Genomic DNA, 25,625 nt, shown 5'->3' with positions numbered 1-25,625 from the left:
AAGGACAGTTTAATATTGTTTACTTAGAGAAGGTGTCATGTACAACACAAGCCTCATGTGAGTTCTTGTTATATGAATTAAAGGGTTTTGTCATTTGTGTCCCAACGCTTACGTTCGTTCCTTCTTGTGAAAACTTGAGGTGGATGTACGGGATATAGGCAGATGGCATTAAATAAAAGTATATAACTTACAACAAACAGTTGTATAAACCAAATAAGGTATTATCAGAAAGTGCTAAGAGTAGTAAGTGAAAAAGTAATAGCAGAAAAAAGGATGTGAACTTATGTAGGATACACTAGTGTACAATATATTCATTCTCTAGGACCACAAGTACTTTTGATCATTCTAACAAATATTGTGTAATATACTGTCATATTCTTTTTAGTATAGCGAACTGTAAAAACCTAAAAAAGAGAAGTGCTCCACGGGATCGAATACATTTCAATAAAACAACATGCAAAAAAAGTGAAAACCCAAACTTCTGAACTATATAAGTTCCAGCCTTCCTTTGTTTTTCATTGCTATTTTCACTTTCTCACTAAGTCATTTAAACAAAACGCCTTTATGGCTACTTCAACTAGAAAACCCGAATCATTAGTTATAGCATTCATGTCTATGTTCCTAGTATTGGTTATGTCCGGTCCGATAGTTGTCGAGGGACGTGCTTTTTTCGTGTTCGGTGACTCGCTCGTCGACAGTGGCAACAACAACTATCTAGTAACGACTGCACGTGCCGATTCTCCTCCCTATGGAATCGATTCTCCTACTCGGAGACCAACCGGCCGGTTCTCCAACGGTCTTAACATTCCAGATCTTATCAGTTACGTTTGGTTACTAATCTCATTAACCAGTTTAGAGTAATGCTTTCATGAGTATAAATATATATATATATAAGTCACTAAGATGTATGTAAAATAAGTTATTCAATTGGTTAGTATTGCTTACTGCTTAGGTGAGGCAATTGGCAACGAAGAGCCGCCGTTACCGTACCTTAGTCAAGAGCTTAGAGGACAGAGGCTTCTAAACGGTGCTAATTTCGCATCTGCTGGCATAGGAATTCTCAACGATACCGGCTTTCAGTTCGTAAGTGATCAAATCAAGTCTGACTTACAAATTACATTTTCCATAAATTTTCTGGTTATTTATAGAGGTATAGAGTTTTTTTTTGGTATGTAGATAAACATCATAAGAATGTACCAACAACTCGACTACTTCCAACAATACCAACAACGTGTGAGTCGCTTGATTGGGAAACCACGAACAGAGCGGCTCGTGAGTCAAGCGCTTGTGTTAATCACGGTCGGCGGAAACGATTTTGTTAACAACTATTTCTTGTTTCCATATTCCGCTAGATCGCGGCAATTCACTCTACCCGATTACGTCCGATTTCTAATTTCTGAATACAAAAAGTTACTATTGGTAAGTGGTAACAACAGAAATCTTAATTATAATATATATAGTGTTCATATTAATTAGGTTCATTTTTGTATGACAAAAAAAATATTGAGGATTTTCAATAATCTAGTTTTTGACATTTGAGCTCGTGGCCTCGAGAACTTTCAGCTTCTTACACGGATTTGAATAAAAGCAATTCAATTTTGTTTTCATTTTTAGAGGTTAAATTCGCTTGGTGTGGGTCGAGTACTAGTGACCGGAGTCGGACCACTAGGATGTGCACCGGCTGAGCTGGCGAGTTCAGGCACGTCGAGTGGGAGATGCTCGGCCGAGCTACAACAAGCTGCGTCTATATACGATCTTCAGCTAATCCAAATGATAAACGAACTTAACAGAAATATTGGGAAGACTGTGTTTATTGCAGCAAACACTAACCAAATGCAACTAGATTTTCTACGCACTCCACGAATCTATGGTAATTTAATCGAGTTTTGCCCTTTCGATTTACTATTTTGTTGGTCGACAAGAAAAGGTTATAACAATTTTTTTATTTTTACAGGATTTATAACGTCCAAGGTTGCTTGTTGCGGACAAGGGCCGTACAATGGGCTGGGTTTGTGTACTGTATTATCAAACTTGTGTCCGAACCGTGAGTTATACGTGTTTTGGGACGCGTTTCATCCGACCGAGAAAGCAAACCGCATGATAGTCCGTCTTATTTTGACCGGTACTACCAAGTACATGAACCCCATGAACCTGACCTCTGCTCTTGCCTTATGAGCGAATCATCCGATCATTTAAAGTTTAAACCGCGGACTTCGTTTATTTGATTTGCAAGATGTGTGTCTATCGAGTACAATGGCATGAAATAACACAGCCTGAATTAACTTGTTTCATTATTTGCTTTTAGTATTTTGCAGTAGAGAAAAAAAACGAACAACTTTTAAACTTATTAAAAATTTGCTATAAAAAAAAGCTAATAAAAAACATGAACAAAAAAAAATGTTACAAAAGCTGTAATTTTTTTTTAATCCACTTACTTAAAGCCTAAACAAATATTGCAAAAGTGAAAAAAAAAATATTGTAAAAGTGTATTAAATGTTGTAAAAAGTCTTACTGTCCAACCAATAACAAATTAAATGGGTTACAAATGAGATGGTTAGAGTTTAGATTTTACAATTATAATGAAATTATATGTCGGTTTGAGTTTACAAATAAGATGGTTAGGGTTTAGATTTTACAATTAGAATGAAATTATATATTGGTTTGAATTTATAAAAGAGCAGTTTAAGTTTTAAAATTTATAATAATGGATACAAATTTTATTTTCATACTTTATTAGTGGGTAAATGAAGAGGTTCACCCTAGGGGTGAACCCAAGTATTGTTCATAACAAATTACATATAGATGTAAATAATTTTGGTCATATTTGGTATTCAATTTGATATACTTATATCATATATGGCTTTTACATATATGTGCATCTATACATAGTATACAATTTATTCATTCATAATTACCTTCTAAAATAAAAGTGACTTTAAATATGACATAATTTATATACATTTAGTATCTCTCATAAATAAAAAGTGACTTTAAATATGACATATACATTTACTATCTTGTGCGCACATATCAATGAAGGAGTTTAATGTCATTTTGCATCTGACAATAACACAATTTACTTATAAAAGCACCAATTTCTTTTAAAATATTAAAAATTCAAAGATTTAGGTCATGTTCGTTTCATCATTTAGCATTTCCATCTAAATGATCTATTTAAATGATATATCTAAATGATTCATTTCAATGACAAATGACCCTACAAACAAGACAAAAAAATAGTTTATTTGGATAATCAATAATTCTCCTGTTATTTTTGGATGAACCATCTTCATCCAAATGGTCTAACTAGAATCATCCAAATGAATTTCAAATTTTTGCCTAAATTTTTTAAACCCATTCAAATGATCTATGTGAATGATTCTGGATTATGTTTTTTTTTTGACAAAAACGAACAACACATGAATGATTCATTCAATGGTCCATCCAAATGAATAAACGAACAAGGCCTTATACTAAAAATAGTCTTAAACCTAAATCGAATCTAGTCTAAAACTTAAATGTATATATATTTTTTGTTATTTAAATTTAATGTGTCTTAGAATTGAAAATATGAAGATTTTTTCTTTTAAGTGCTTTTAAATACTAAAAAGTCTTACAGCCCAACCAATCACACATTAAATATAGATGCAAATCAATAATATTTGGCATTCAATTTAATAAGCATATGTACTTACATCATATATCACTTTAACATCAATGTGCATATAAAATAAAAAGTGACTTTAAAAATGATATAATTTATTTATATTTAGTATCTCAAATATAGACATATCAATGAAGGAGTTTAATGTCATTTTATATCATAATCTGACAAAACACACAATTATTTCTAAAAAAGACAAATTTTTGAAAAAAAAAGTGTGACAACTCATAGATTCATATTTTTAAAATAGTAAAAAAACCCTAAATCTTAAAATCTAGTCAAAAAGCTAAATCTTAAAACTTAAAAATGTATTTATTTTTAGTGATTTTCTATTAATGCATTTATCTTAATTTGAATCTATTAATATTTTTTCTTTAAGTTATTCCTATTATGATGTTTTTTTTAAAAAAAGTTTCTCCTATTATATGATTTTAATATAATTCCAAAATAGAGATATTAGTTGTATAAAAACCCTTTAAAACCTTACCAAAGTTAATAAAGTCAAATTACCAAAAGTGACCTTCACGAGAGGCTCGGACCCTTCTGGCTGAGAAAGAGGTATAAGGTCTATTTCAGAGATGAAACTTTGAAAATAAAAAATCCCTACAGAGACAGAGAGAGATTGATTGAAAATTTGGAATCCAGGTTTAGGGATGAATCGATCAACGACGGTGCTTATGAAGATTGAAGAGTCGGCGACTGTTCTGTCGCTACTCAAATCGGATCTCCTGCCGATGGAGGCCGTTCTATCGGAATTCAACTCTAAGTTGCAGAGCTCTAGTCACCTCGCTGTGTGCAATTCTCTTTCCATGATGTTGCAGGCATGTCTTGCTCACGCCCCGCTATATTCCTTCTTCTTTTACTCTTTTTTGAACTTTTTTCTCGATGCCCGGCTTCGTGTCCCTCGATTGTGTGGACAAAGTAGCGAGCTTTATAGGGGGGTTTTTGGATGTTTCAGTCGAAGGATTTCATTTGAATCTAGGGTTTGGCTTCGTTTTTTGTCATTTCTATATAAAAATGAGTACTTTTTCTTGTTCGTTTCTATGGTTTGTGTATTGGATTCGTGGATGGAAATCTAGTGTTTGAGTTAGCTTTACTAGTGTTCAATCTCACTGGGATAATTCGAGAGTGATGATATGAGGCTGTGTTTACATTTGATAACCATTTCTAATGTCTATTCTCAGATTTGGGTGGACTAATTGAATTGAAATTTTTTGTTCAATTTCAGGAGCAGAAGATGCTTTGTGGTACTGAACGTTTAATTGCATTTGGTATCATATACAAGTGTTATTCTTCCCAGAAGCCATCTTTTAACCCGTTTTTATCTGAAATGATAAGTGTAAGCAGCCTTCGTTATGCGAACTCCATCTGTTCTTGTTGATTATCTACTTTATGTATGTAATGAGTGTGTTGTTTAATCCGTGGAGAATTATAGTTACTGAATATTATTTTGTTTTCAAAAGCATATTTAAGTGTTAAGATTGGTAGTTAGTATAGGTCATTTGTTTCTCGAAGTGGCGTGGTGATGGAGAATGATGAGTTTCCATGTATTCCCTGAGGCTAAATTTTATTTAGTGATGTGTTTGGTTTTCTATAGATTGATTTATGCAAACATGTTTTTAATATTTAGATGATCTGGTCTTCTCGTGTTAAGGAATAACAATATCTCTGCATTTTGTAGGCTGCTTGTAATGAGCAACTGGAAAAGTCTGAGAGAGCATTTCTTCTCCACCTGTTACAGTGGAATAATTACAACAACGTGAAAGAGGTAGGATATAGCTGCACATATAGCTGTTTTATTGAGCTGTTTGCCTGCTTCTGTTTTGCAAATCCATGAAAATTCAAAACTTATGCATAAAGCTGTTATGCAATTCCCTTTTTATATATACTCTCTAAGACTACTATTTTCCTTGGTGAAAATTTGTTTGCTGGGGTCACTTATCTTTTTCAGGCATATTCTAAGCCTTCTTCCGTTTCTCATATTATTTTCAAGTCCTGATTTTTATGATTTTATGAGCTCTGTGACCTGTGGATTCTAAGTAGGTATTCATGATCAATTAAAGTAATGATAATTTGCTTCCTTGCAGATTCTCAAACAGTCAGCTGTTGATTATATCAGATCGTTTGATCCTTCAACTCATGTAAGAGTGATTGATGCGTAGATATACTCTTTTCCAGTTATATCTCTAATTTATTTTATCTTCTTCATAACTGTTCCTTAATTATGCCTAACATTACCTGGAGAACATTTTGAAAAACCTTTTCTTGTTGGTAATTTAATATGGTGATGTTCTGTCAGGATTTTCCGGAACTAGGAGAGCTGCAACGAGAGTATGGCGACAAAGCCGATCCTGGGCCATCTAGTCACATTTTTGCAGACTATTCCCTCAAAAAGCTATTGCATGACCCTGATGTGCCTCGTGGATGTGATCCTGATTCCCCAGAGTATGTAACCTATGGGTTAGGAAATTCCGTTTCTTTCTAACTGTTATGTACAGTTGAATCTGATCTATTTCCCCTAAGCTTCCAGTTTTCCTCTCAAACCTAATGTTATGTGTTATATAATTCATGTGCAAAATTTAAGTTGATTTTATGGATGATCTTTGAGTCAAATAATATTTTTAGGTTCGATGTGCAACCTGGAGGGAATCCCAGAATTGGATCTGGTGATAGAGATGAGGCCCTGTCTGGCTTATTGGAAAATTCTACAATGGCGGGATTAGCTCCTAGGTGGATCCGTCCATGTCCACCAAGGTACTCAGTTCATCAGAGCGAGGTAAGGCTAAGATTAACCCATTATTCATTTGGTTTGGAAAATTATCGAACTGACCTAAATGGTTCAACTTCTTACAGTTGCTTTGGATTGATCCTGATAACAAGCATGAGCTTGTTTGGGATGATAAAATGTGTGCTGATACTAGCAGAGGTGCAACAGTTAGAGACTTGCTTGTGAAGGGTTTAAAGATGACACTTTCACCTTCGGAGCAAGAGGTATATTATTGCTTGTTAAGTCATGATATGCGCATAAAGTCATACAAGTATTGAACATTTTATTGCTTATCTTGCTTTAACACTTATAAGTGAGCTAACATAGCAATGGGACAATAACTACATATGCATACGTTTAAGGCAGCCATTTTATGGCAGACAGGCAGCCATTTTATGGCAGACATATTCTAGGATTGAGAGAGAAGTCATGCTATCATTTTTTCCTTTCTCATTGGATTTAATGATCTAGGATATTAAGAAGGAACTACCTGCAGTAAGAGTTTATGGAAATAATTATGCAATAGAAATAGTGATTGTGATGATTTAATTGATCATCTTTTGCTTGTATTGATCCATTTTAAAAACCTTGATCTTTTGAGTGAAGAAAATAACAAGTTTAATTTATTTACTGGCCAGGACATCACTACAGAATTGACAAATGACCCAAAGCTTGTCTATCATTGTGGAATAACTGCGCGGAAGCTGCCGGTATGTAATTTCATTTTCTTGCAGGTGCTTTTTTTTTTTCTTTTCTTTCTTATCGTCTCGCCTATCATGTGATCTAGTTTCTTATTTTTCAGCAATTAGTAGAGCACAATCCTCAAATAGCAGTTGAGATTCTCACCAAGTTGAATAACAACAAAGAGATTCTTGAGTAAGTCATCCACCATTTAATTTTTATCAAATTTATAACTTTTAAAGTGGAAATCTGAGAATGCTTCTGCAGCGAATTTTTGGCAGCTCTAGTAAATATGGACATGAGCCTGCACTCAATGGAAGTTGTGAATAGGCTCACAACTGCAGTTGAACTTCCCAAGGAATTTATACGGTCGTACATCACTAATTGCATATCGTCTTGTGAGAACGCCAAGGTATTTAAACAAAGCTTTCTTTTGATTTTCCATTAGTTTTATAAAACAAAGATTTCTTTTGTGTTTCCATAAAACAAAGCTTTATTATATGCATAGCTATAACGCCATCCTATAGTTTTTGTGTGAATAACTTCTGCTCGTGCTCTGCATTATGTGCTTTTATGTATATGATTCTCTGGATATGTTGATTTACAGTGTGCGCATATTTTTCTGTATAGCTGCTTTGTTAATGGTATAGTAATATTGTTTTCGATCTGTAGCAGCAAGACAAATACATGCAGAATAGGCTTGTACGGCTTGTTTGCGTCTTCTTGCAAAGCTTAATTCGTAACAACATCATCAACGGTATGCATTCTCTGTTTTTGACTGATTGCTGTCAAATTTGGTATTTTACTTTGCTAATAACAATACAAAGAAAGATCATACAGTCACAGTGGAATCTGAAGTCTATCATTATGTTTTACAGTTGGGTAATATATGTTTTTTCTTGGGGTAAATGTAACAGTGAAGGATCTATTCATAGAAGTTCAAGCTTTCTGCATTGAGTTTTCTCGGGTTCGAGAAGCAGCTGGTCTCTTCAGGCTTTTGAAAACATTGGAATGAATAATTTACTATTTCTTCTTCGCATCATCTTTATCTCCATTATAATTTTAATTCTCAATTTATGTAGCTAAAGAAAGTACTTTTTTTTGGAATCCAAGACAGTTATCGCTTTTTAGAGTTTTATATCTCAATTTATATGTTTCTGAAAACAAAAGATCTCTGGTTAGACTAGACGCAGACGGCATGTCCTTGACCTTGAGTGACTCCTTTCCAGTCCCTAGGCTGTTAACCATGAACGGTTTAAACCGATAAATACCAACTGCTGGTTCTGACTTCTGATCCGGAGTTGTTGTTTGATTCTACCTACGAAGTGACTTTTTATGTTATGCTCAGTGTACTGTATATGTTTGTTACATACAGTACATGCACGTATTACTATGTTTTCCAACATAAAGAAATGGTTTGAGTTTGAGAGTATAAAGAATGATTGTGGCCTCTAATCAAGTTTGCTTCATAGAAAAGACACAAATGTTATGCTTCGTCTCAAAGCTTTGAAACTTAATTTTGACAAAACCAGACTCTATTTAGTAAAATACTTTTAATACTAGTATGTATTAAAAAAAAAAAAAAAAAAAACTTAAAAAGGTTGAAAATACAAATACAAACGAGGACCCAAAAAGAAAAAATTTGGTTAGAAGAAAAAAAAAATGAAAGCTTCAAACATTGCGAAAATTTTGGTAGAGACAGAGTAATAGCAAAAATCTCGATCTGGGTCCATAAGGAATCAGAGAACAAAAGCCGAATTAATTGGGTTGAAGTAGAGAAGCAGCTCCCTTCTCCTCTCCATTGTCGTGTTGTTGGGTAAGAAACGCAAAGTTGAAAGCTTTCTCCTTTAGTCGCCCCAATGTTGCTATAATTGCTTCTTCTTCTTCTTCTTTGATCTTTCTAGGTGTGTCAATAGAAGACAATGGCGGTTCCTGTAGAGGAAGCAATCGCAGCTCTTTCCACATTCTCCTTAGAGGTAACTCCGATGTTTAAGTTTTTGGTTAAATTTAGAAAATTGTGGGGGGGTTTCTGGATCATTTTTGACTACAATTTCTCGTTCTGGGGTTCAATTTCAGAAGATTTTGACTAGAAATGAGAGGACTTGTTGATAAATTATTTTCATGTCTCGCCTATTTTTGTCTGCGGATCTTTTGCCTTGTTAGCTGTAAAATAAATAGGTTTCAATGATAATGCTCAAGACTTGACTATCTTCTTGTAAAATTTGAAGTCACTGTAGCGAATTTTCTTGAATCATTTTTGAATTTTGTTAATAGGATGAGCAACCAGAAGTCCAAGGACCTGCTGTGATGGTTTCAGCTGAAAGAGCAGCTACTGATAGTCCCATTGGTATGCTTCTTTACTTCTCTTGTCATTCTTTTACCATAAAAAGCCAATTAATCAAGATTGTTTTTTTTTTTAATTTTTTTGATAATTATGTAGAGTATAGTGATGTTGCAGCATACCGGTTGTCTCTCTCAGAAGACACAAAAGCTCTTAACCAGCTGGTATATGATTCTTCTTCATTTGCTTCATCTTATAAAGACTGACTAATATTTTTGTTTTAATGGGTTATGTTCATGTTAATAATCTTTTCTTAGCGGGTGTGATCTTATTATATTTCAAGCAAGTTTTCGACCAATTGTATGCAGAATACACTTATTCAAGAAGGAAAAGAGATGGCGTCAATTCTATACACATATAGAAGTTGTGTTAAAGCACTACCTCAGGTCCTCGCAAAATCTATTATTGTACCTCATTGCTTGTCTACTTTTAGACATTTTACTTGATTGAAAGTAACTTTGAGAATTATGCTATTTATAGTTCTTCATTCATGGTATTTGAACCGTCGTAGCAACTATGTGAGAATATCTTTTGAACTACAAAGTATATGCAAAAAGAAAAGCAAGAACAACTACTTTCTCTGTATAAATAATACTGAATGATAGAAATTAGTCAAATTACTGAAATAAGATCCAATATGGTACCTGCTGCTGGGTCTACTTGTGTATATCTCTTCCATAATATACATAACTTTCTTATTAATAATATACATGCAGCTTCCCGAATCTATGAAGCATAGTCAAGCGGATTTGTATCTAGAAACATATCAGGTTTTGGACTTAGAAATGAGTCGTTTACGCGAAATTCAGAGATGGCAATCGTCGGCTTCAGCTAAAGTGCGGTGTATACCTTTCCTCGTCCAACTCGTTTTATTTCAATTCCTGTATCAGAAATAATGTGGATATATGCTCTATATCTGTGCAGTTAGCTGCTGACATGCAGCGGTTTTCCAGACCTGAACGACGCATCAATGGCCCCACAGTCACTCATCTTTGGTGGGTTCTCATTTTTTTTTCTTTGATGTTTTGTATAGATACTCCGATGATTAACGCTCCTCGGTAATAGAATTTAACTATGATTTTACCTAATATAGGTCGATGCTAAAGTTGCTTGACGTCTTGGTTCAGCTGGATCATCTTAAAAATGCTAAAGCTAGCATTCCTAATGATTTCTCTTGGTACAAGAGGTGAAAGATATAATACGTTTACCTTTCCTTTCTAATTTTTCTACAAATTGGACACTTCAATGTAGGTAGATCTATGGTTGGTACCAATCATTTCATCTATTAAAGACTTCTTTAAGAGTTGAATTAGTTTCCTAGAACTTTTTTTTTTAAGCTTCTGTTCTGAAGATAGTTTCACTCTTTTCAGAACATTCACTCAAGTCAGTGCGCAGTGGCAAGATACAGATACAATGAGAGAAGAGTTAGATGACTTACAGGTGTTTGCATGTCTTGTATTTGCAATCATTTCTTAATCCCTGAATTGTTGTAAATGAAAATGTGATTTCTTATGTATGCAGATTTTCCTGAGTACACGATGGGCTATTTTACTGAACCTGCATGTTGAGATGTTCCGTGTAAACAAGTATCCTTTTTTCCAGACATGTATCACCATCGTGTGGCTGTTAAAGACATTATTATGGGTTTCTCTATTTGAGATACACATGCTGCCCAAGTCCCTTGTGCTATTTGACTATACTTCAAGCTTTTGGATTCCTTAAAGCAATATCAGTGTGGAAGATATTCTCCAAGTTCTCATAGTCTTCATCGTGGAGTCTCTGGAGTTGGATTTTGCACTACTTTTTCCTGAGCGTTATATTCTTCTTCGAGTTTTACCGGTTCTTGTTGTCCTAGCAACACCATCTGAGAAAGATACCGAGGCTTTGTACAAGAGGGTAACACTGAACAGATTGATCAACATTTTCAAGGTATGAAAATTCATCTAATACCTGTTTAAGTTTTTTATTCATAGCCAATATACCTCAAAGCCTTTTTCCAACTCGCTAATTGACATATTTGTTGTGTTCTTATGGTTATCAGAATGATCCTGTCATTGCTGCGTTTCCAGATCTCCATCTTTCTCCTGCTGCAATTTTAAAAGAATTGTCGGTATACTTTCAAAAGTTTTCATCACAGACTCGCCTTCTGACTCTTCCAGCACCTCATGAGCTCCCTCCACGTGAAGCGCTAGAATATCCTTTAATATTTTCACTGTTTCGTGCCTAATTAAGTATTATCTGGATTATTGTAAACTGTACACATGCTGTGAATATTGCTAGCCTTAACATATTTTACATATCAGAGACACTATCTGATAGTCAATCACATTGGAGCTCTTCGCGCTGAGCACGATGATTTCACAATCCGATTTGCATCATCCATGAATCAGGTTCTCAGGCTATTTCAATCCCTTCAGCATCAATTTTCGTGTTCTTATCTAGAGTCTCTAGGATGTTGTTCTCACTTGCTTTCATGCAGTTATTGCTGTTGAAGTCAAACGATGGAGCATATACTGAATGGTGCAGAGAGGTCAAAGGAAATATGTACGATATGGTTGTTGAAGGCTTCCAACTGTTAAGTAGATGGACAGCGCGCATTTGGGAGCAATGTGCTTGGAAATTCTCTCGCCCATGTAGGGATGCAGGAGAGACTCCGGAAGCCTCCGGATCATACTCTGATTACGAGAAGGTAATACTTGTGATAAATTTCTGAAAAGTTTTTATGGTAACAAGTTTTTGATACTTTTTAATAGGTGGTGAGGTATAATTATACTACAGAAGAAAGGAAAGCCTTGGTCGAACTTGTTGGCTATATAAAGAGTGTAGGATCGATGCTGCAGCGCTGTGACACATTAGTTGCAGATGCTTTATGGGAGACAATACATGCCGAAGTTCAGGATTTTGTACAGAACACATTAGCTACAATGTTGCGTACCACCTTCCGAAAGAAGAAAGATCTCTCAAGGTGAATTAGTTTTCCTTTATTTTCTTTCTATTTCAAGTCACATCCCCTTAAACTTGAGCTTTCCATATTGTTAACTGTATCATATGTATGATTGCATTTCAGGATTCTTTCTGATATGCGGACACTCTCAGCTGATTGGATGGCAAATACCAGGCCCGAACATGAGATTCCATCTTCACAACATGGAAGTGATGAAAGCAGATCGAATTTCTTTTATCCAAGGCCAGTTGCCCCAACAGCAGCACAGGTTTGGGTCCATTTCATGATTATTTAAGGTACAACAACAGATGGTAAGACCCTGTACTTGAACCTATAGCTGCTTTGTTCTTTTAGGTGCATTGCTTGCAGTTTCTGATTTATGAGGTTGTCTCTGGTGGAAATCTGAGGAGGCCAGGGGGATTCTTTGGAAATAATGGCTCTGAGATTCCTGTTAATGACTTGAAGCAATTAGAAACTTTCTTTTACAAGCTCAGCTTTTTCTTGCACATATTAGATTACTCGGGTAACCCACATGCTTAATGTCTTTTTGGTTAGTTACTTGAGCCATATCAATAACTTTGTGACTCCTCAACTTCAATTTATGATGGCTGCAGCAAGTATTGGGATTCTGACTGATCTGGGGTTCCTGTGGTTTAGGGAATTTTACCTGGAGTCTTCACGTGTTATTCAGGTATGCAGCAATACGAAATATAACTTTATTTTGTTTTCACATCAGCCCTGACTTGATCTTACAAATTGTTATACGTTCACTTCTGCAGTTCCCGATTGAGTGTTCACTACCATGGATGTTGATAGACTACATTCTGGAAGCCCAGAATTCAGGCCTTCTTGAGAGTGTTCTGCTGCCTTTTGACATTTATAATGACTCAGCTCAACAAGCTCTGGTTGTTCTGAGGCAGAGATTTCTCTATGATGAAATTGAAGCTGAGGTAACTAGAGTTCAATTCCGATCTCAACAGCTATAAACCTATAGGGCTTCTTGAATGAAAAGGTTCCTTGAACAAAATTATCGTTTCTTATATCCTGTCTTCTTTTTGTAGGTGGACCATGGTTTTGATATATTTGTTTCAAGGCTTTCGGAGTCTATATTCACATATTACAAGAGTTGGTCAGCGAGGTACCTAATTACATGGTTTTTGATATATTCAATCCCTTCGTTAACTAATGAAGAGCTAAACCCTTTTATCATCAATTGTTGAGTTCAACAGTGAGCTTCTTGATCCATCATTTCTCTTTGCGTTGGACAATGGTGAAANGGAATTTTACCTGGAGTCTTCACGTGTTATTCAGGTATGCAGCAATACGAAATATAACTTTATTTTGTTTTCACATCAGCCCTGACTTGATCTTACAAATTGTTATACGTTCACTTCTGCAGTTCCCGATTGAGTGTTCACTACCATGGATGTTGATAGACTACATTCTGGAAGCCCAGAATTCAGGCCTTCTTGAGAGTGTTCTGCTGCCTTTTGACATTTATAATGACTCAGCTCAACAAGCTCTGGTTGTTCTGAGGCAGAGATTTCTCTATGATGAAATTGAAGCTGAGGTAACTACAGTTCAATTCCGATCTCAACAGCTATAAACCTATAGGGCTTCTTGAATGAAAAGGTTCCTTGAACAAAATTATCGTTTCTTATATCCTGTCTTCTTTTTGTAGGTGGACCATGGTTTTGATATATTTGTTTCAAGGCTTTCGGAGTCTATATTCACATATTACAAGAGTTGGTCAGCGAGGTACCTAATTACATGGTTTTTGATATATTCAATCCCTTCGTTAACTAATGAAGAGCTAAACCCTTTTATCATCAATTGTTGAGTTCAACAGTGAGCTTCTTGATCCATCATTTCTCTTTGCGTTGGACAATGGTGAAAAGTTCTCCATCCAGCCTGTGAGGTTTACTGCGTTATTTAAAATGACAAAAGTAAAGGTAAATAATAATACTACTCTTCTGGTATATAGAAAGTCATAATTTGTTGAATCTTTAGCTCCATTGTTATGACCTACCATAGGATTAAAATTATGTTTCAAGCAGTGGTTATCATTATGTGCGGCTTGGCATGTTTATAAAATCTTCTTACTGAATTTTTTTTGTGACATTCAGATACTTGGTAGAACAATTAATTTAAGAAGTTTGATCGCTCAAAGGATGAATAAAATCTTTAGAGAGAACCTGGAGTTTCTTTTTGACCGTTTTGAGTCTCAGGATCTATGTGCTGTAGTGGTAAGTTTGATTTTTTTTTTTCATTTTCTAGATTCTGTATATATTACCATTTCTTTTGCAATGTACAAAAGTGGATGCTCTCTTCAATTGCAGGAATTGGAGAAGCTGATAGATATCCTAAAGCACTCGCATGAATTGCTTTCACAAGATCTTTCCATAGATCCTTTCAGCCTCATGTTGAATGAAATGCAAGAAAACATTTCTCTTGTCTCATTTTCAAGTCGACTTGCTACACAGGTCAGCCATACAACTTATTAGTCCTGAATCTAATTTTTCCCACCTTTTCTCTCAATCTCTGGTTTTTTTGTTTTCTTCTAGATCTGGTCAGAGATGCAGAGTGATTTCCTACCAAACTTCATTCTTTGCAATACCACACAGCGATTTGTCCGTTCATCGAAAGTTCCTCCTACTCAGAAACCATCAGTGCCTTCGGCTAAGCCTAGTTTCTATTGTGGTACTCAAGTAAGGAGCAAATGTCTTACGCCATTTCTTCTTTTAATTTGTTCAGAAACAATCTTATAGACCCATTTTGTGGTTACCTCCGTAGTGTCTTTGGTCTCATTTTATATTTTTGTTGTCATGCTTTTTTGTTTCTCTGGTAGGACTTAAATGCAGCTCATCAAAGTTTTGCACGATTGCATAGTGGATTTTTTGGGATACCACATTTATTTTCCATAGTTAAACTTCTTGGATCCAGATCATTGCCTTGGCTAATAAGAGCTTTGCTGGACCATATATCAAATAAGGTATATTTGCACTTTTTGTACCATTTATTTTTCTTTTGTCTAGGTACTAATTATACAAAGGAACCAGCTAAAATAGTTCTTTTGTCTTAAACTTTCAGATAACTACACTTGAGCCAATGATCTCTGGATTGCAAGAAGCAATGCCCAGGTCTATTGGATTGCTTTCTTTTGATGGTGGTGTTACAGGTTAATGCCCAGTTGCAGTATTCTTGATGTGTTGTGATTTTCTGTGATGTTTTATTTACTGATGCCTTTCGGTGTTTCATTTAAAGGTTGTATGAAGCTTATACGAGAGCAACTAAACTGGGGCAGTAAGTCAGAACTCAAGTCAGAAGTTCTACGAGGAATAAAGGAAATTGGAAGTGTTATATATACAATGGGACTTCTCGATATCGTATTGGTCAGTCCTATCTGACAGATTGTAAAGATATAAAGCCAAAAATTCTTGTGATTTAGTCTAACAAATGTATATAATACTATATTTACACAGAGAGAGATAGACACAAAGCGTTTCATGCAAACAGCTCCATGGTTGGGATTAATCCCGGGTGCTGAAGGACAGATAGTTAATGCTCAAGACGGTGAAAGCCCTCTTGTCAATCTCTTAAAGTCAGCAACTTCTGCAGTTGTGTCAAGTCCCGGTTGTCTTAATCCAGCAGCGTTCTACACTATGTCCAAACAGGCAGAAGCTGCAGGTTAATTAAGAGTTGTAGTCAATCACCAGTTTCTTCTTTACTCTTTTTCTGTGACAGAATTTTAATCTTTTTGGTCTTGTATTATATGTGCAGATCTTTTGTATAAGGCGAACATGAACGGTGGAAGCGTTCTTGAATACACACTTGCATTCACAAGTGCGTCACTCGACAAATATTGTAGTAAATGGAGTGCTCCTCCAAAGACAGGCTTCATTGATATCACAACTTCAAAGGATTTTTACCGTATATACGGTGGTCTGCAGATTGTAAGCCATCTAAAAAATCTTCTTTTAACAGCCACAACATTCATCTCTCTTCTCAATTTCTTCTTATATATAGTTTGCAATGAACTCAGGGATATCTGGAGGAGGTAACAGCTCCACAGTCAGCTCAATATGAAGTGCTTGGTGACTCGATAGCTTGGGGTGGTTGCACCATTATATACTTGCTCGGCCAGCAACTTCACTTTGAGTTGTTTGATTTCTCGTACCAAGTACTCAATGTCTCTGAGGTTGAAACTGTCTCTGCTTCACATACTCATAGGAATCCTCAGATCCATCAGGTAGATTTTCCTTTCTCCAGCCTCTCATGTGTTGAATCCTCTCATTCTCCCATCTGAACATCTTTTTTCTAATGTGTACGAAAGGGATGGGAAGGTTTGTTGGAAGGGATGAAGAAAGCTCGGAGGCTGAATAATCACGTCTTCTCTATGCTTAAAGCTCGTTGTCCCCTAGAAGACAAAACGGCTTGTGCTATCAAACAGAGCGGCGCGCCGCTCCCACGTGTCAGGTTTGAGAATACTGTATCTGCTTTCGAGACTCTACCTCAGAAAGGTACCGTTGGCTGATGCCATGTGTTTGTGTAGTAGAACCAGAGTGTTATTATTATTTTTTTTTCTCATAGTTACAATGTTTGCACCTTTCTTTCCGAACAAAGTAACCTGGGAAAACGTTTGTGTGTATCAGTTGTTTTTTGTTTGTCTGTTTGTTTGTTACTGAAGATAAACTCATACGGAGATCCTACCTTCCAAGGTTAGTTATTAATAATAATGATCAAATTGGGTATGACAGTGACAAACAAAGTCTTTACAGCTACGAATCATATATTTCAACCTTCTCATACAATACAATTGATAATGGCACTCAAGACAAAAAGAATCATCTCTTCCAACTTTTGTACTAGGGTTTTCTACAAGTTAGGTAGAAAAATATTAAACGATTAAATTAAAATCTTATTTGTTAAAAAAATATAACGAAACAAAAATTAGGTAAGGGACTAAAACAAAAATTATGTAGTTGTCCTCATTTTATATCAAACTAGTGTATGCGTAAATTAATATATCAAAATATAATTATATACTTTTAAATGAATTTAGTAACTTATTGAATAAATTAATTATTTAATAGTTTATATTACATAAATATTGTTTTTAAATTAAGTATCTTTCAAAACTTGTACACAAATTTTAGAATGAAAGTAAGACTATACATCTTGATGTTCACAATATATGAATAATATATGTAGTACTAATATCCCAAAAAAAATTAAGAACAATTTAGATGATAGAAAATTTAAATATTTCATCATATTTTAAAACAAAATATCACATATATATATATATATATATATATCTATATCATATCTTACATATATATATCATACACACATGTTAAACTTTTTATAAACATAATAGCATATGCTACATACATGTTGAACTCTTACATAAAGTATATAAGAATTACAAAAATATAATAATTAAATATTAATGTCTTTTATTATTTATTCTATTTTTAATTATCATTAATCGTTCATTAGAATGCTATAAATACTATGGAGGTGAAAAGCATAACATAAACAAAAATAAATAATTGCAAATAAATAAAATTTAATGTCTTAAAATATGGATATGAAGTTACAAAATATTTGATAGAATATGTAAGTTAATAAAATATGTGAAAAATTCATAAACATCAATTTATTGTGAATAAAGAACTGATTTTTTTGGTTTAAATATAAAAAATTTAAATTACTATAAATATAAATATATGACAGGAACTTCATCTTAATCAAATTGTAATTTTAAATATATATTTTGTTCACTTTTAAAACGAAATATGTATTCAGTATCTCTCTATAAATATTCATAAATTCTATATATTAAAATATAGTTTATTTTATTATAATTAGAATGAAATTACAAAATAAATTAATAATTATATTATGTGAATTATTTCTATTAAACTGAAGAAATAAAACATAAAATTATTACTGGAAATTATGATTAAAAAGTAGAAGAAACATTGACTATCTTATAATTTATTACTTTGTTTCAAGTTGTTTTTTTTTACAGATGTTAACTCTTTAGGTGAATTTTAGAAGAAAGTTTTAGAAGAAATTCTATATTAAAATATACTTTAGTTTATTATAATTAGAATGAAATTACAAAACAAATTAATAATTATATTATGGGAATTATTTTTATTAAAGTGAAGAAATAAAATAGAAAATTATTATTGGAAATTATAATTAAAAAAGTATAAGAAAAATTGAACATGTTATAATATATATTACTTGGATTCCAATTGTTTTTTTTTTACATAACTCTTTTGGTGTCAGATGTCAAATTGAAAATTTTAGAATAAAGTCTTCTTTTATTATATAAGATATTTTTTTCCTTTCTATAGAAGCTTTAATAAAAAAGTCTTCTTCTTCGTCGAGTCCTCGATTTCAAACTTCTTCTTCTTCTTCTTCGACGGACACAGACTCAAGCTTCTCCGTTCTCCCCCTTCTTATTCGATCATCTGGGACTCAATCTTCTGGTATTGAATCACTCAAATATCTGGGTTTCCCTAAATTTTTGCTTCTCTTATTTGTTTTGTTTGATTTTGTGTCTTCTTCTATTGGGTTTGTTTGATCTCTAATCTCTTGTTGGAACGTTTGAATTCTATTGAAGGCTTTGAATCCAATTGTATTCGGGGTTCTTCTATTGGGTTTTTTTTTGGATTAGCTTATGTATTTGTGTGGATTGATCTGTACTCTGTAGATGTTTCTGCTTAATTCAGGTTTAGTATCATCTCTGTTGTTCTCTAATAACCATGGCTTAGTGAGTTTAGCATATTACAAACTACCGTAGCTTAAGAACCATGACAAGTGAGTTTTTAGTGTGTTGTTCAGTGAGTTTTAGTGTGTTATTTAGTGAGTTTCTCTAGTAATCAATAAAGTTATGTACTTTTGTGTAAGAAACGTCTCATGGATTTGATTATACTTCAAGCTTTGATGACTTTATAAAATTAGGTGTAAAATGAATATTAATCCATTGAGCTAAATGAGTTGTGGGTTAATCCAAAGTCCAAACCATTTGCTTTAATGAGCTGACGAGCTGAGTTGATTCATTATCCATTAAATACTAAATATCTATGGTTATAGGTTGGTTTGGGTAACCAACTTGACACCCCTAGTCGCAGCAGTTACAAAGAAAGCTATTGGAGATGAGTGAGATAGTTGTCATATATCTATACCTTTTTACATGTTACAAAATAGTTCTTTAACACACCCAAAAAAAAATTAACTGTTACCAAATAGTTAAATACTATAAGAAAATAAAACTATTATTAGTTATTTTTTTTTAATTTCTGATAAATATCCTCTACAAACTATTCAATCGTGGACCGACTTGCATAAAATCGTAAACCCGGTTTGACCAAACCGCGTTTATAGAAGAAGAACCAAGAAAACAAGAAATAAAGCAAAAGTAGAGTCGGCGAAAAATATATAAAAGAGCGAGCCAGGGAGAGAGAGAGAGAGAAGGTGAGAAAGATTTGATTTTGATTTCTCTTTTCAAGGCAAAAAGAATTTACAAGAGAGATAATTTCTAGGGTTTTTGAGTATCTCGCTCGCTAGGTTTTTTTACAGACATTTTTCCCCAATATGGTGAGTTTAGGTTTCTGTTATCATCAATCTCTCAATTTTTTTAATATCCTTAGTAGTTGATTGCGTGAATCGATGAATTTGTTGCTCTTTGATTCATATGTGCATGTCATAAGAGTTTTTTACCGGAACTAAATTCCCATCTTACGTTGTAAAACACAATCAAAGTTTAGTCCTTTTTAATGATTTGGGGGTTTTTTTTTTGTGTTCTTGTAGGATTCGATGGCTAATCAGAAAACTGTTTTGGCTGTGACGGATGATGTTGTGTTGCCAGTTAGCTCTGTTCTAACTATTATGGCACAGCTTGGAAATGAGCGTTTTGATCCTCTGATTGTTACTCAAGCATCCACAATTAGTAAATCCCTTTATTCTCCTGCTTGTTTGGTTTTACTGCTCAGATTATGAAGACTGCTTAGTTAAGCTTGTAATAGTTAGGTCTGGAATATTAGTAGATAGGAAGATTTGTGTCTGTATTGTCGAGAGGTGGGCAGTTTTAAGGCAAATAGATTGGGGTTTTTTTGGGTGAGAACTCTTGTAGACATGTTGAGGTTGAGGTATTCGTTAGTGTCTACTTCTCATTATGTTTTGGACTATTGATGATTTTGCAGATCAGTTTCCTTTGGATTCTTCCTCAGTGGACGCTGTTTTAGCCATTTCCAAAACATCTGATTTTCCCAGTGACAAAATATGTGGTGAGTTCTCGAGAATCTTGAAGCCTGGTGGCACAGTTTTTGTGTGCAAGAATTTGGAGGGTCAAGTGGAAGATATGCAACAGGTTTGTTTCGTGTATCTACTAGTTTATGTAATGGGGTTTTTATTTGATTTCTTATTGATTAATCTTATGGCATCTTCCTTGCAGACCATTCAAAGGAGAGTTACGTTGGCTGGTTTTCTGGAGCCACAGTGTCTCGATTTGAAATCAATTAAGTTGTCTACGTTCAGTTTATCCTTTGGGGTGAGCAGTTTTACACGTCTTGTCTCTCTTCTCCTCTTTCTTTTAGTATGAGGAAACGTTTCTTCGCTCCCGAAAATATGAATAAGAGCTTGCTTTTTGGGTTCAGGCTTATTCTAGGCCTTAAGCATGAAGGATGAAAGATCTTCATTCTACTTATCTGTCAAACTTAGATATATGCTCTCACTTTTGCTCATCCATATAACAGAGAAACATGTTGTCCAATGCAGATTAAGGCAAAGAAACCTTCTTGGAAGATTGGTTCATCATTTGCTCTCAAGAAGCCAGCAAAAGTGCTCTTGAAGGTTAATCTAGATGATGACTTGGATCTTATTGATGAAGATTCTCTTTTAACAGAGGAGGACTTGAAGAAACCACAGCTTCCTGTTGGTAATTAAAGACAACCACATGATCTTTATTATCCTTGTTCATCCCTTGTGTTTAAGATAACCACATGATCTTCACATTTTTGCAGCCAGCGGTTGTGCGACCACCAAAAAAGCTTGCAAGAACTGCGTCTGTGGTAGAGCTGAGATTGAGGAGAAAGCTGTGAAGCTGGGTCTCACAGAGGATCAAATCGAGAATCCACAGTCATCATGTGGCAGTGTAAGCCTCTTTACTCATCTCTTTCTCTGTATGCATTGGATTTTTGGTTCCACAAGACTGAGATTATTTTTAAACAATTCTTTCAGTGTGGGCTCGGTGACGCCTTCCGCTGCGGTACATGCCCTTACAAGGGTCTGCCAGCCTTCAAATTAGGCGAGAAGGTAACTGACCCTTCCTTCATATCTATCACCATTGTAAAGTCTAGTAAAATCCTTTTAAGAATACACTTTATTTATGTAACTTTATCTTCCTCTTTAGGTAACCCTATCTCGAAACTTCCTTGAAGCGGACATATAAGCATGTGAAAGGTGTATCTTCATACCGAGGCCAAAACCTTTTGCTAATGGCAGAGTAGTATCATTATTTACTTCGTATCCTTTCGTATAATTTGTTTGTTGCTACTTCTTTTATTTTCTGGCTCTAAAGGCTTATAGAAAAATTGTTGGTGTTGCCCATAAAGCACAAACCTTGGTACTAACGAAGAACAGTTTTGCATTTGGTTAAATAATTATTTGTGGCTTGTACTTTAGTGTTGCAAGTTTCTTTCAGTCTAGCTTGGATGCAAACGCTGCTTTAGTTATTTCTAACTGTGAAAATAGATATTTTGCTAAAGAGTAAAGATTTGTCGGTTATGATACAAAAGCTAAGTGAGAGTGGTGAGTGAAATTTGTAATCTGTGGAACAAACGAATCAATTTGTAATCTGTGGAACAAACGAATCAATGAGGTTGTGTTGTCTGAAAGCATCACTCTTTCTTTAGTAATGTGAGTTCTGTTGTTCATTCTTCGGTAGTAGTATCTGTCGGAAAAGAGCAATACGTAGTAATGATCTGACATATAGAACTAAAAACAACAGTACAACAAAACTAGTCTGTAGAATCCCAACTCCCAAGTATCAGAGTACGTTTAGGAGAGACCTCAAAAGCCTTTCTAAGTCTAGCACTATCAAACTCCTCTAAGCTGAACTTCCAACTGCTCTATTCGCATAGCCAAATCATGCTTCCCGCTATTCTTCAACCCATCAGTAACCATATCAAAGCACCGTGATATCGGAACCAAACCCATCTCAGTCATCTCAACCAAGAAATTAGCCGCATCCACAAATTTCCCACCACGACCACACATTGTAATAAGCATTGTGTAAACCGGCCTGTTAGGCGGATGAGCCTTCACCTTCATGTCACTGAAAAAGCTAAAGGCATCATCAAACATCCCATTCCTACACATCCCCTTAATGATCGGAGCATACAAACTCGGAAACGGCTTATGCCCATCTTCCACACAATTGTTCAACAACCGAAACGCTTCATCAATCTTCCCAATCTTCGAAACAGCAGGTATAAGTGTCTTGTAAGTGTCGATATCTACACAAAGACCTAACTTGGAAGCAGTATAATACATCTCAATGCAAAACTCAACTTCCCCTGATTTAGTTATAGCTTCAATAAGAGTATTGAAAGTTTGAATATCAGGAACAAAACCTCCTTTGGTCATCTTACTCACCATCTCNCCACACAATTGTTCAACAACCGAAACGCTTCATCAATCTTCCCAATCTTCGAAACAGCAGGTATAAGTGTCTTGTAAGTGTCGATATCTACACAAAGACCTAACTTGGAAGCAGTATAATACATCTCAATGCAAAACTCAACTTCCCCTGATTTAGTTATAGCTTCAATAAGAGTATTGAAAGTTTGAATATCAAGAACAAAACCTCCTTTGGTCATCTTACTCACCATCTCTTTAGCAGATTCCAAGTAACCAGCATTTAACAATCCTTCAATAAGCAAATCACGGCCACGAGCCGGTGGATTAAACCCTTTCCTACTCATCTCATCAAGAAACTCTTGAGCCTCCTTCATCTTCCCCGCGGAACACCATCCGTTAACCAAGATCGCGTATGTCCGCTTATCTGGCTTGAGACCTTTCCTTATCATTCTCCGAATCAAAGCGTAAGCGCCATGGAACATCTTCACATCACAAAGCGCATGAAGCAACGAATTGTAAACATCAACGGTTTGTTTACATCCGAGAGTCTTAGGGACACCATTGAAAAGCTCCACAGCTTGATCTACATGACCGTTCTTACCGTATTGCTCAATGATGAAACAGAGAGTCTCACCGGAGATGTCGAGAGACAAATCCTTCATCTGTTTGAGAATCTTCCACATCGATTCGTATTTTTTATGTGAAGCTAATGATTTCGCAAGCTGTTCGTATTCCATAGACGTTGGTGTGTAATTAGGGCTTGATCGAGCCCAATTGAAGAAACGGAGAGAATCGTTGGCGGAACGAGAAGTGGCGCGGAGGACTCTGAACACGAACTCTGAGGTTACAGGGAGACGGAGACGATTCAGAGATCTCTCCGGGTGAATCTCTCGGCGGACGATGTTGACAACGTGGTTGATCGCTGCGAAGTAATCGCCTTTTGTTGGATTCGAATCAGAGCTTTGCAAAGGCTCGAGACTGTTGAAATGACGAATACTAGACTCAATAGAACCTCTGAGATCGTTGGTGAAGATCGAGAAGAGTCTTCCGCCGGTGTTACGCCGGAGGAGAAACATGTTCTCACCGGGACAATCTCTCCGATGAGGCGAGCTGAGAGAGAAGACAGTAGTAAACAAGTGACGTGGAATTTTTAATTTTAATTATTATTTTTTACTTATTTATTGAAGAGTTTAAACAAAACGGTGCGTTTTAGAGAGGATGCCCTAGTTTGATAAGTTAAAACCCTAAAATTATCATTTCAGCTCCCACTCTCTGCTTTAGGTTTCTTTGTAGCGGCAGACGAAGGAGAAGGAGAGAAACCGTAACCATGGCGACTCAACCAGCTGTTGAATCTGTGCAATGCTTCGGAAGGAAGAAGACCGCAGTGGCAGTCACCCACTGCAAGCGTGGATCTGGTTTGATCAAGCTCAACGGTTGCCCAATCGAGCTTTTCCAGCCTGAGATCCTCAGATTCAAGGTGTTCGAGCCAGTGCTTCTCCTCGGAAAGCACCGTTTCGCTGGTGTGGACATGAGGATCCGTGTCAACGGTGGTGGTCACACTTCCCAGGTGTACGCCATCCGTCAGAGTATCGCCAAGGCTCTCGTCGCGTTCTACCAGAAGTACGTGGATGAGCAATCGAAAAAGGAGATTAAGGATATCTTGGTGAGGTACGACAGGACTCTGCTTGTGGCGGATCCGAGGAGGTGTGAGCCGAAGAAGTTTGGAGGTCGTGGTGCTCGTGCTCGTTTCCAGAAGAGTTACCGTTAAAAACAAAGCTGGTTTGTTTTGTTTTGTTCTTCAATTTCGAATGTTTTTGGAGTATGGACTTGTGATATGAGACTCTTAGATTTTATAATTTCAGTTTTATTATGCTTTTTTGGATAATGGTGATTCTCCATGAAACTTATGTTTTGCTATGTTCACTCGTTTGTTATCTGAAAGTTCTTATCTTTAATTTTGGTTATAAACTCATGTCTTGTCCTGAAATGTATGGCATTTGCATTGTTCTCGATCAAAGGTTAGGTTAATCACTCATTATAATCTCCCATTTGCGTTGATATATTAGGTCTCGTTGGGTTTATGAGAAGGTGGCTTGGATATAGACTACAGCGATGCATTCTCTATTGAACAAATGGGCGAAATGTTAGTGTAGTTACTAGTTAGTCGTACTTGCTCTTGAGTAGATTCTCGAGTTTCGACTATGCTTGCTTATTGATTAGGTTGATCTTATTTTCATGTGTGGATTCGATTTTACCATTTGCGTATACGACTATGCTAGCTGAGCTGTTTACATATGTTAAGGCTTTTTCCCTCTTGACTTGCTTTTATTGGATTTCACAAAAAAAAATGATCTTCGCAAAGCAAATTTGGTTTGTCTGTTTATTGGAATTTAGTATTTGATTAACGAGATTAGAATTGTAACCCCGTTCTGGCTTGGAGTACTCAATCAAAGAATATTTCATCAAATAACTTACTGATCCTGAACATAAAACATGTTTCAAAAGTGACAACCGGAAGATTTTGGTTGAAGTGTCGAACTCATCTCCTCAACCTGAAGAGAGGTATGAG

General features: G+C 35.4%; 6 protein-coding genes across 12 annotated transcripts; 5 read left to right on the top strand and 1 right to left on the bottom strand.

Moving 5' to 3' along the window:
* On the top strand, window positions 541-2,310 carry LOC104735902 (GDSL esterase/lipase At5g18430). The gene is made up of 5 exons (XM_010455780.2): window positions 541-820; window positions 953-1,083; window positions 1,177-1,419; window positions 1,615-1,870; window positions 1,955-2,310. The coding sequence occupies exons 1-5, from the start codon at window positions 565-567 to the stop codon at window positions 2,173-2,175; spliced, it is 1,107 nt and encodes a 368-aa protein (XP_010454082.1). The 5' UTR covers window positions 541-564; the 3' UTR covers window positions 2,176-2,310.
* LOC104735900 (CCR4-NOT transcription complex subunit 11) lies at window positions 4,261-8,250 on the top strand. 4 transcript variants are annotated; one of them, XM_010455778.2, is made up of 12 exons: window positions 4,261-4,485; window positions 4,893-5,003; window positions 5,346-5,432; window positions 5,752-5,805; window positions 5,964-6,109; window positions 6,290-6,440; window positions 6,518-6,655; window positions 7,070-7,141; window positions 7,234-7,307; window positions 7,380-7,524; window positions 7,785-7,869; window positions 8,030-8,250. In XM_010455778.2, exons 1-12 carry the CDS (start codon window positions 4,318-4,320, stop codon window positions 8,125-8,127), a joined length of 1,329 nt encoding a protein of 442 aa, XP_010454080.1. In that variant the 5' UTR covers window positions 4,261-4,317; the 3' UTR covers window positions 8,128-8,250. The 4 variants fall into 4 exon arrangements, 2 of the variants coding, with proteins under 2 accessions (XP_010454080.1, XP_010454081.1); XM_010455779.2 differs by having other exon boundaries at window positions 4,262-4,485; window positions 7,788-7,869; XR_759508.2 differs by lacking the exon at window positions 8,030-8,250 and having other exon boundaries at window positions 7,394-7,524; window positions 7,788-7,869.
* LOC104735899 (protein PIR-like) lies at window positions 8,742-17,148 on the top strand. Its single transcript, XM_010455777.2, has 31 exons — window positions 8,742-8,928; window positions 9,017-9,088; window positions 9,387-9,459; window positions 9,553-9,617; window positions 9,762-9,839; window positions 10,170-10,289; window positions 10,378-10,448; window positions 10,547-10,639; window positions 10,824-10,893; window positions 10,975-11,039; window positions 11,187-11,382; window positions 11,495-11,646; window positions 11,750-11,843; window positions 11,933-12,142; window positions 12,207-12,418; window positions 12,521-12,665; window positions 12,752-12,920; window positions 13,012-13,088; window positions 13,177-13,347; window positions 13,459-13,535; window positions 14,247-14,349; window positions 14,524-14,643; window positions 14,737-14,880; window positions 14,962-15,105; window positions 15,246-15,389; window positions 15,488-15,575; window positions 15,662-15,789; window positions 15,880-16,084; window positions 16,178-16,350; window positions 16,440-16,646; window positions 16,731-17,148. Exons 2-31 carry the CDS (start codon window positions 9,035-9,037, stop codon window positions 16,929-16,931), a joined length of 3,849 nt encoding a protein of 1,282 aa, XP_010454079.1. The 5' UTR covers window positions 8,742-8,928; window positions 9,017-9,034; the 3' UTR covers window positions 16,932-17,148.
* Window positions 19,837-22,093, top strand: LOC104735898 (anamorsin homolog). Of its 3 annotated transcripts, none has more exons than XM_010455775.2 (8): window positions 19,837-20,014; window positions 20,228-20,366; window positions 20,620-20,786; window positions 20,871-20,966; window positions 21,194-21,353; window positions 21,439-21,569; window positions 21,656-21,730; window positions 21,828-22,093. In XM_010455775.2, exons 1-8 carry the CDS (start codon window positions 20,012-20,014, stop codon window positions 21,864-21,866), a joined length of 810 nt encoding a protein of 269 aa, XP_010454077.1. In that variant the 5' UTR covers window positions 19,837-20,011; the 3' UTR covers window positions 21,867-22,093. The 3 variants fall into 3 exon arrangements, with proteins under 3 accessions (XP_010454077.1, XP_010454078.1, XP_019090358.1); XM_010455776.2 differs by having other exon boundaries at window positions 19,857-19,891; XM_019234813.1 differs by having other exon boundaries at window positions 19,859-19,887; window positions 20,226-20,366.
* LOC104735897 (pentatricopeptide repeat-containing protein At5g18390, mitochondrial-like) lies at window positions 22,385-24,229 on the bottom strand. Of its 2 annotated transcripts, none has more exons than XM_010455773.2 (2): window positions 23,079-24,229; window positions 22,385-22,845 (listed from the first exon to the last, which is right to left on the bottom strand). In XM_010455773.2, exons 1-2 carry the CDS (start codon window positions 24,130-24,132, stop codon window positions 22,514-22,516), a joined length of 1,386 nt encoding a protein of 461 aa, XP_010454075.1. In that variant the 5' UTR covers window positions 24,133-24,229; the 3' UTR covers window positions 22,385-22,513. The 2 variants fall into 2 exon arrangements, with proteins under 2 accessions (XP_010454075.1, XP_010454076.1); XM_010455774.2 differs by having other exon boundaries at window positions 22,385-23,049; window positions 23,283-24,229.
* On the top strand, window positions 24,313-25,028 carry LOC104735896 (40S ribosomal protein S16-3-like). Its single transcript, XM_010455771.2, has one exon. The coding sequence runs from the start codon at window positions 24,384-24,386 to the stop codon at window positions 24,822-24,824; it is 441 nt and encodes a 146-aa protein (XP_010454073.1). The 5' UTR covers window positions 24,313-24,383; the 3' UTR covers window positions 24,825-25,028.

Source organism: Camelina sativa, chromosome 13 (assembly GCF_000633955.1).
Source record: "Camelina sativa cultivar DH55 chromosome 13, Cs, whole genome shotgun sequence".
In the NCBI taxonomy this organism is placed as follows: domain Eukaryota; kingdom Viridiplantae; phylum Streptophyta; class Magnoliopsida; order Brassicales; family Brassicaceae; genus Camelina; species Camelina sativa.
This window is presented reverse-complemented; position numbering and strand designations above follow the sequence as displayed.

What these genes read in the sequence shown, in the direction of transcription:
- LOC104735902 (XM_010455780.2), top strand. Translation starts at nt 565, where the DNA reads ATGGCTACTTCAACTAGAAAACCCGAATCATTAGTTATAGCATTCATG. An exon ending in TAACATTCCAGATCTTATCA is followed by an intron (nt 821 to 952) that starts GTTACGTTTGGT and finishes CTTACTGCTTAG; the next exon opens with GTGAGGCAATTGGCAACGAA. An exon ending in ACGATACCGGCTTTCAGTTC is followed by an intron (nt 1,084 to 1,176) that starts GTAAGTGATCAA and finishes TTTGGTATGTAG; the next exon opens with ATAAACATCATAAGAATGTA.
- LOC104735897 (XM_010455773.2), bottom strand. Translation starts at nt 24,132, where the DNA reads ATGTTTCTCCTCCGGCGTAACACCGGCGGAAGACTCTTCTCGATCTTC.
- LOC104735899 (XM_010455777.2), top strand. Translation starts at nt 9,035, where the DNA reads ATGGCGGTTCCTGTAGAGGAAGCAATCGCAGCTCTTTCCACATTCTCC. An exon ending in GATTGATCAACATTTTCAAG is followed by an intron (nt 11,383 to 11,494) that starts GTATGAAAATTC and finishes TATGGTTATCAG; the next exon opens with AATGATCCTGTCATTGCTGC. An exon ending in GGAATCCTCAGATCCATCAG is followed by an intron (nt 16,647 to 16,730) that starts GTAGATTTTCCT and finishes TGTGTACGAAAG; the next exon opens with GGATGGGAAGGTTTGTTGGA.
- LOC104735900 (XM_010455778.2), top strand. Translation starts at nt 4,318, where the DNA reads ATGAATCGATCAACGACGGTGCTTATGAAGATTGAAGAGTCGGCGACT. An exon ending in CGTCTTGTGAGAACGCCAAG is followed by an intron (nt 7,525 to 7,784) that starts GTATTTAAACAA and finishes TTCGATCTGTAG; the next exon opens with CAGCAAGACAAATACATGCA. An exon ending in TCGTAACAACATCATCAACG is followed by an intron (nt 7,870 to 8,029) that starts GTATGCATTCTC and finishes TAAATGTAACAG; the next exon opens with TGAAGGATCTATTCATAGAA.
- LOC104735898 (XM_010455775.2), top strand. An exon ending in CGTTCAGTTTATCCTTTGGG is followed by an intron (nt 20,967 to 21,193) that starts GTGAGCAGTTTT and finishes TGTCCAATGCAG; the next exon opens with ATTAAGGCAAAGAAACCTTC. An exon ending in GAAACCACAGCTTCCTGTTG is followed by an intron (nt 21,354 to 21,438) that starts GTAATTAAAGAC and finishes ACATTTTTGCAG; the next exon opens with CCAGCGGTTGTGCGACCACC.
- LOC104735896 (XM_010455771.2), top strand. Translation starts at nt 24,384, where the DNA reads ATGGCGACTCAACCAGCTGTTGAATCTGTGCAATGCTTCGGAAGGAAG.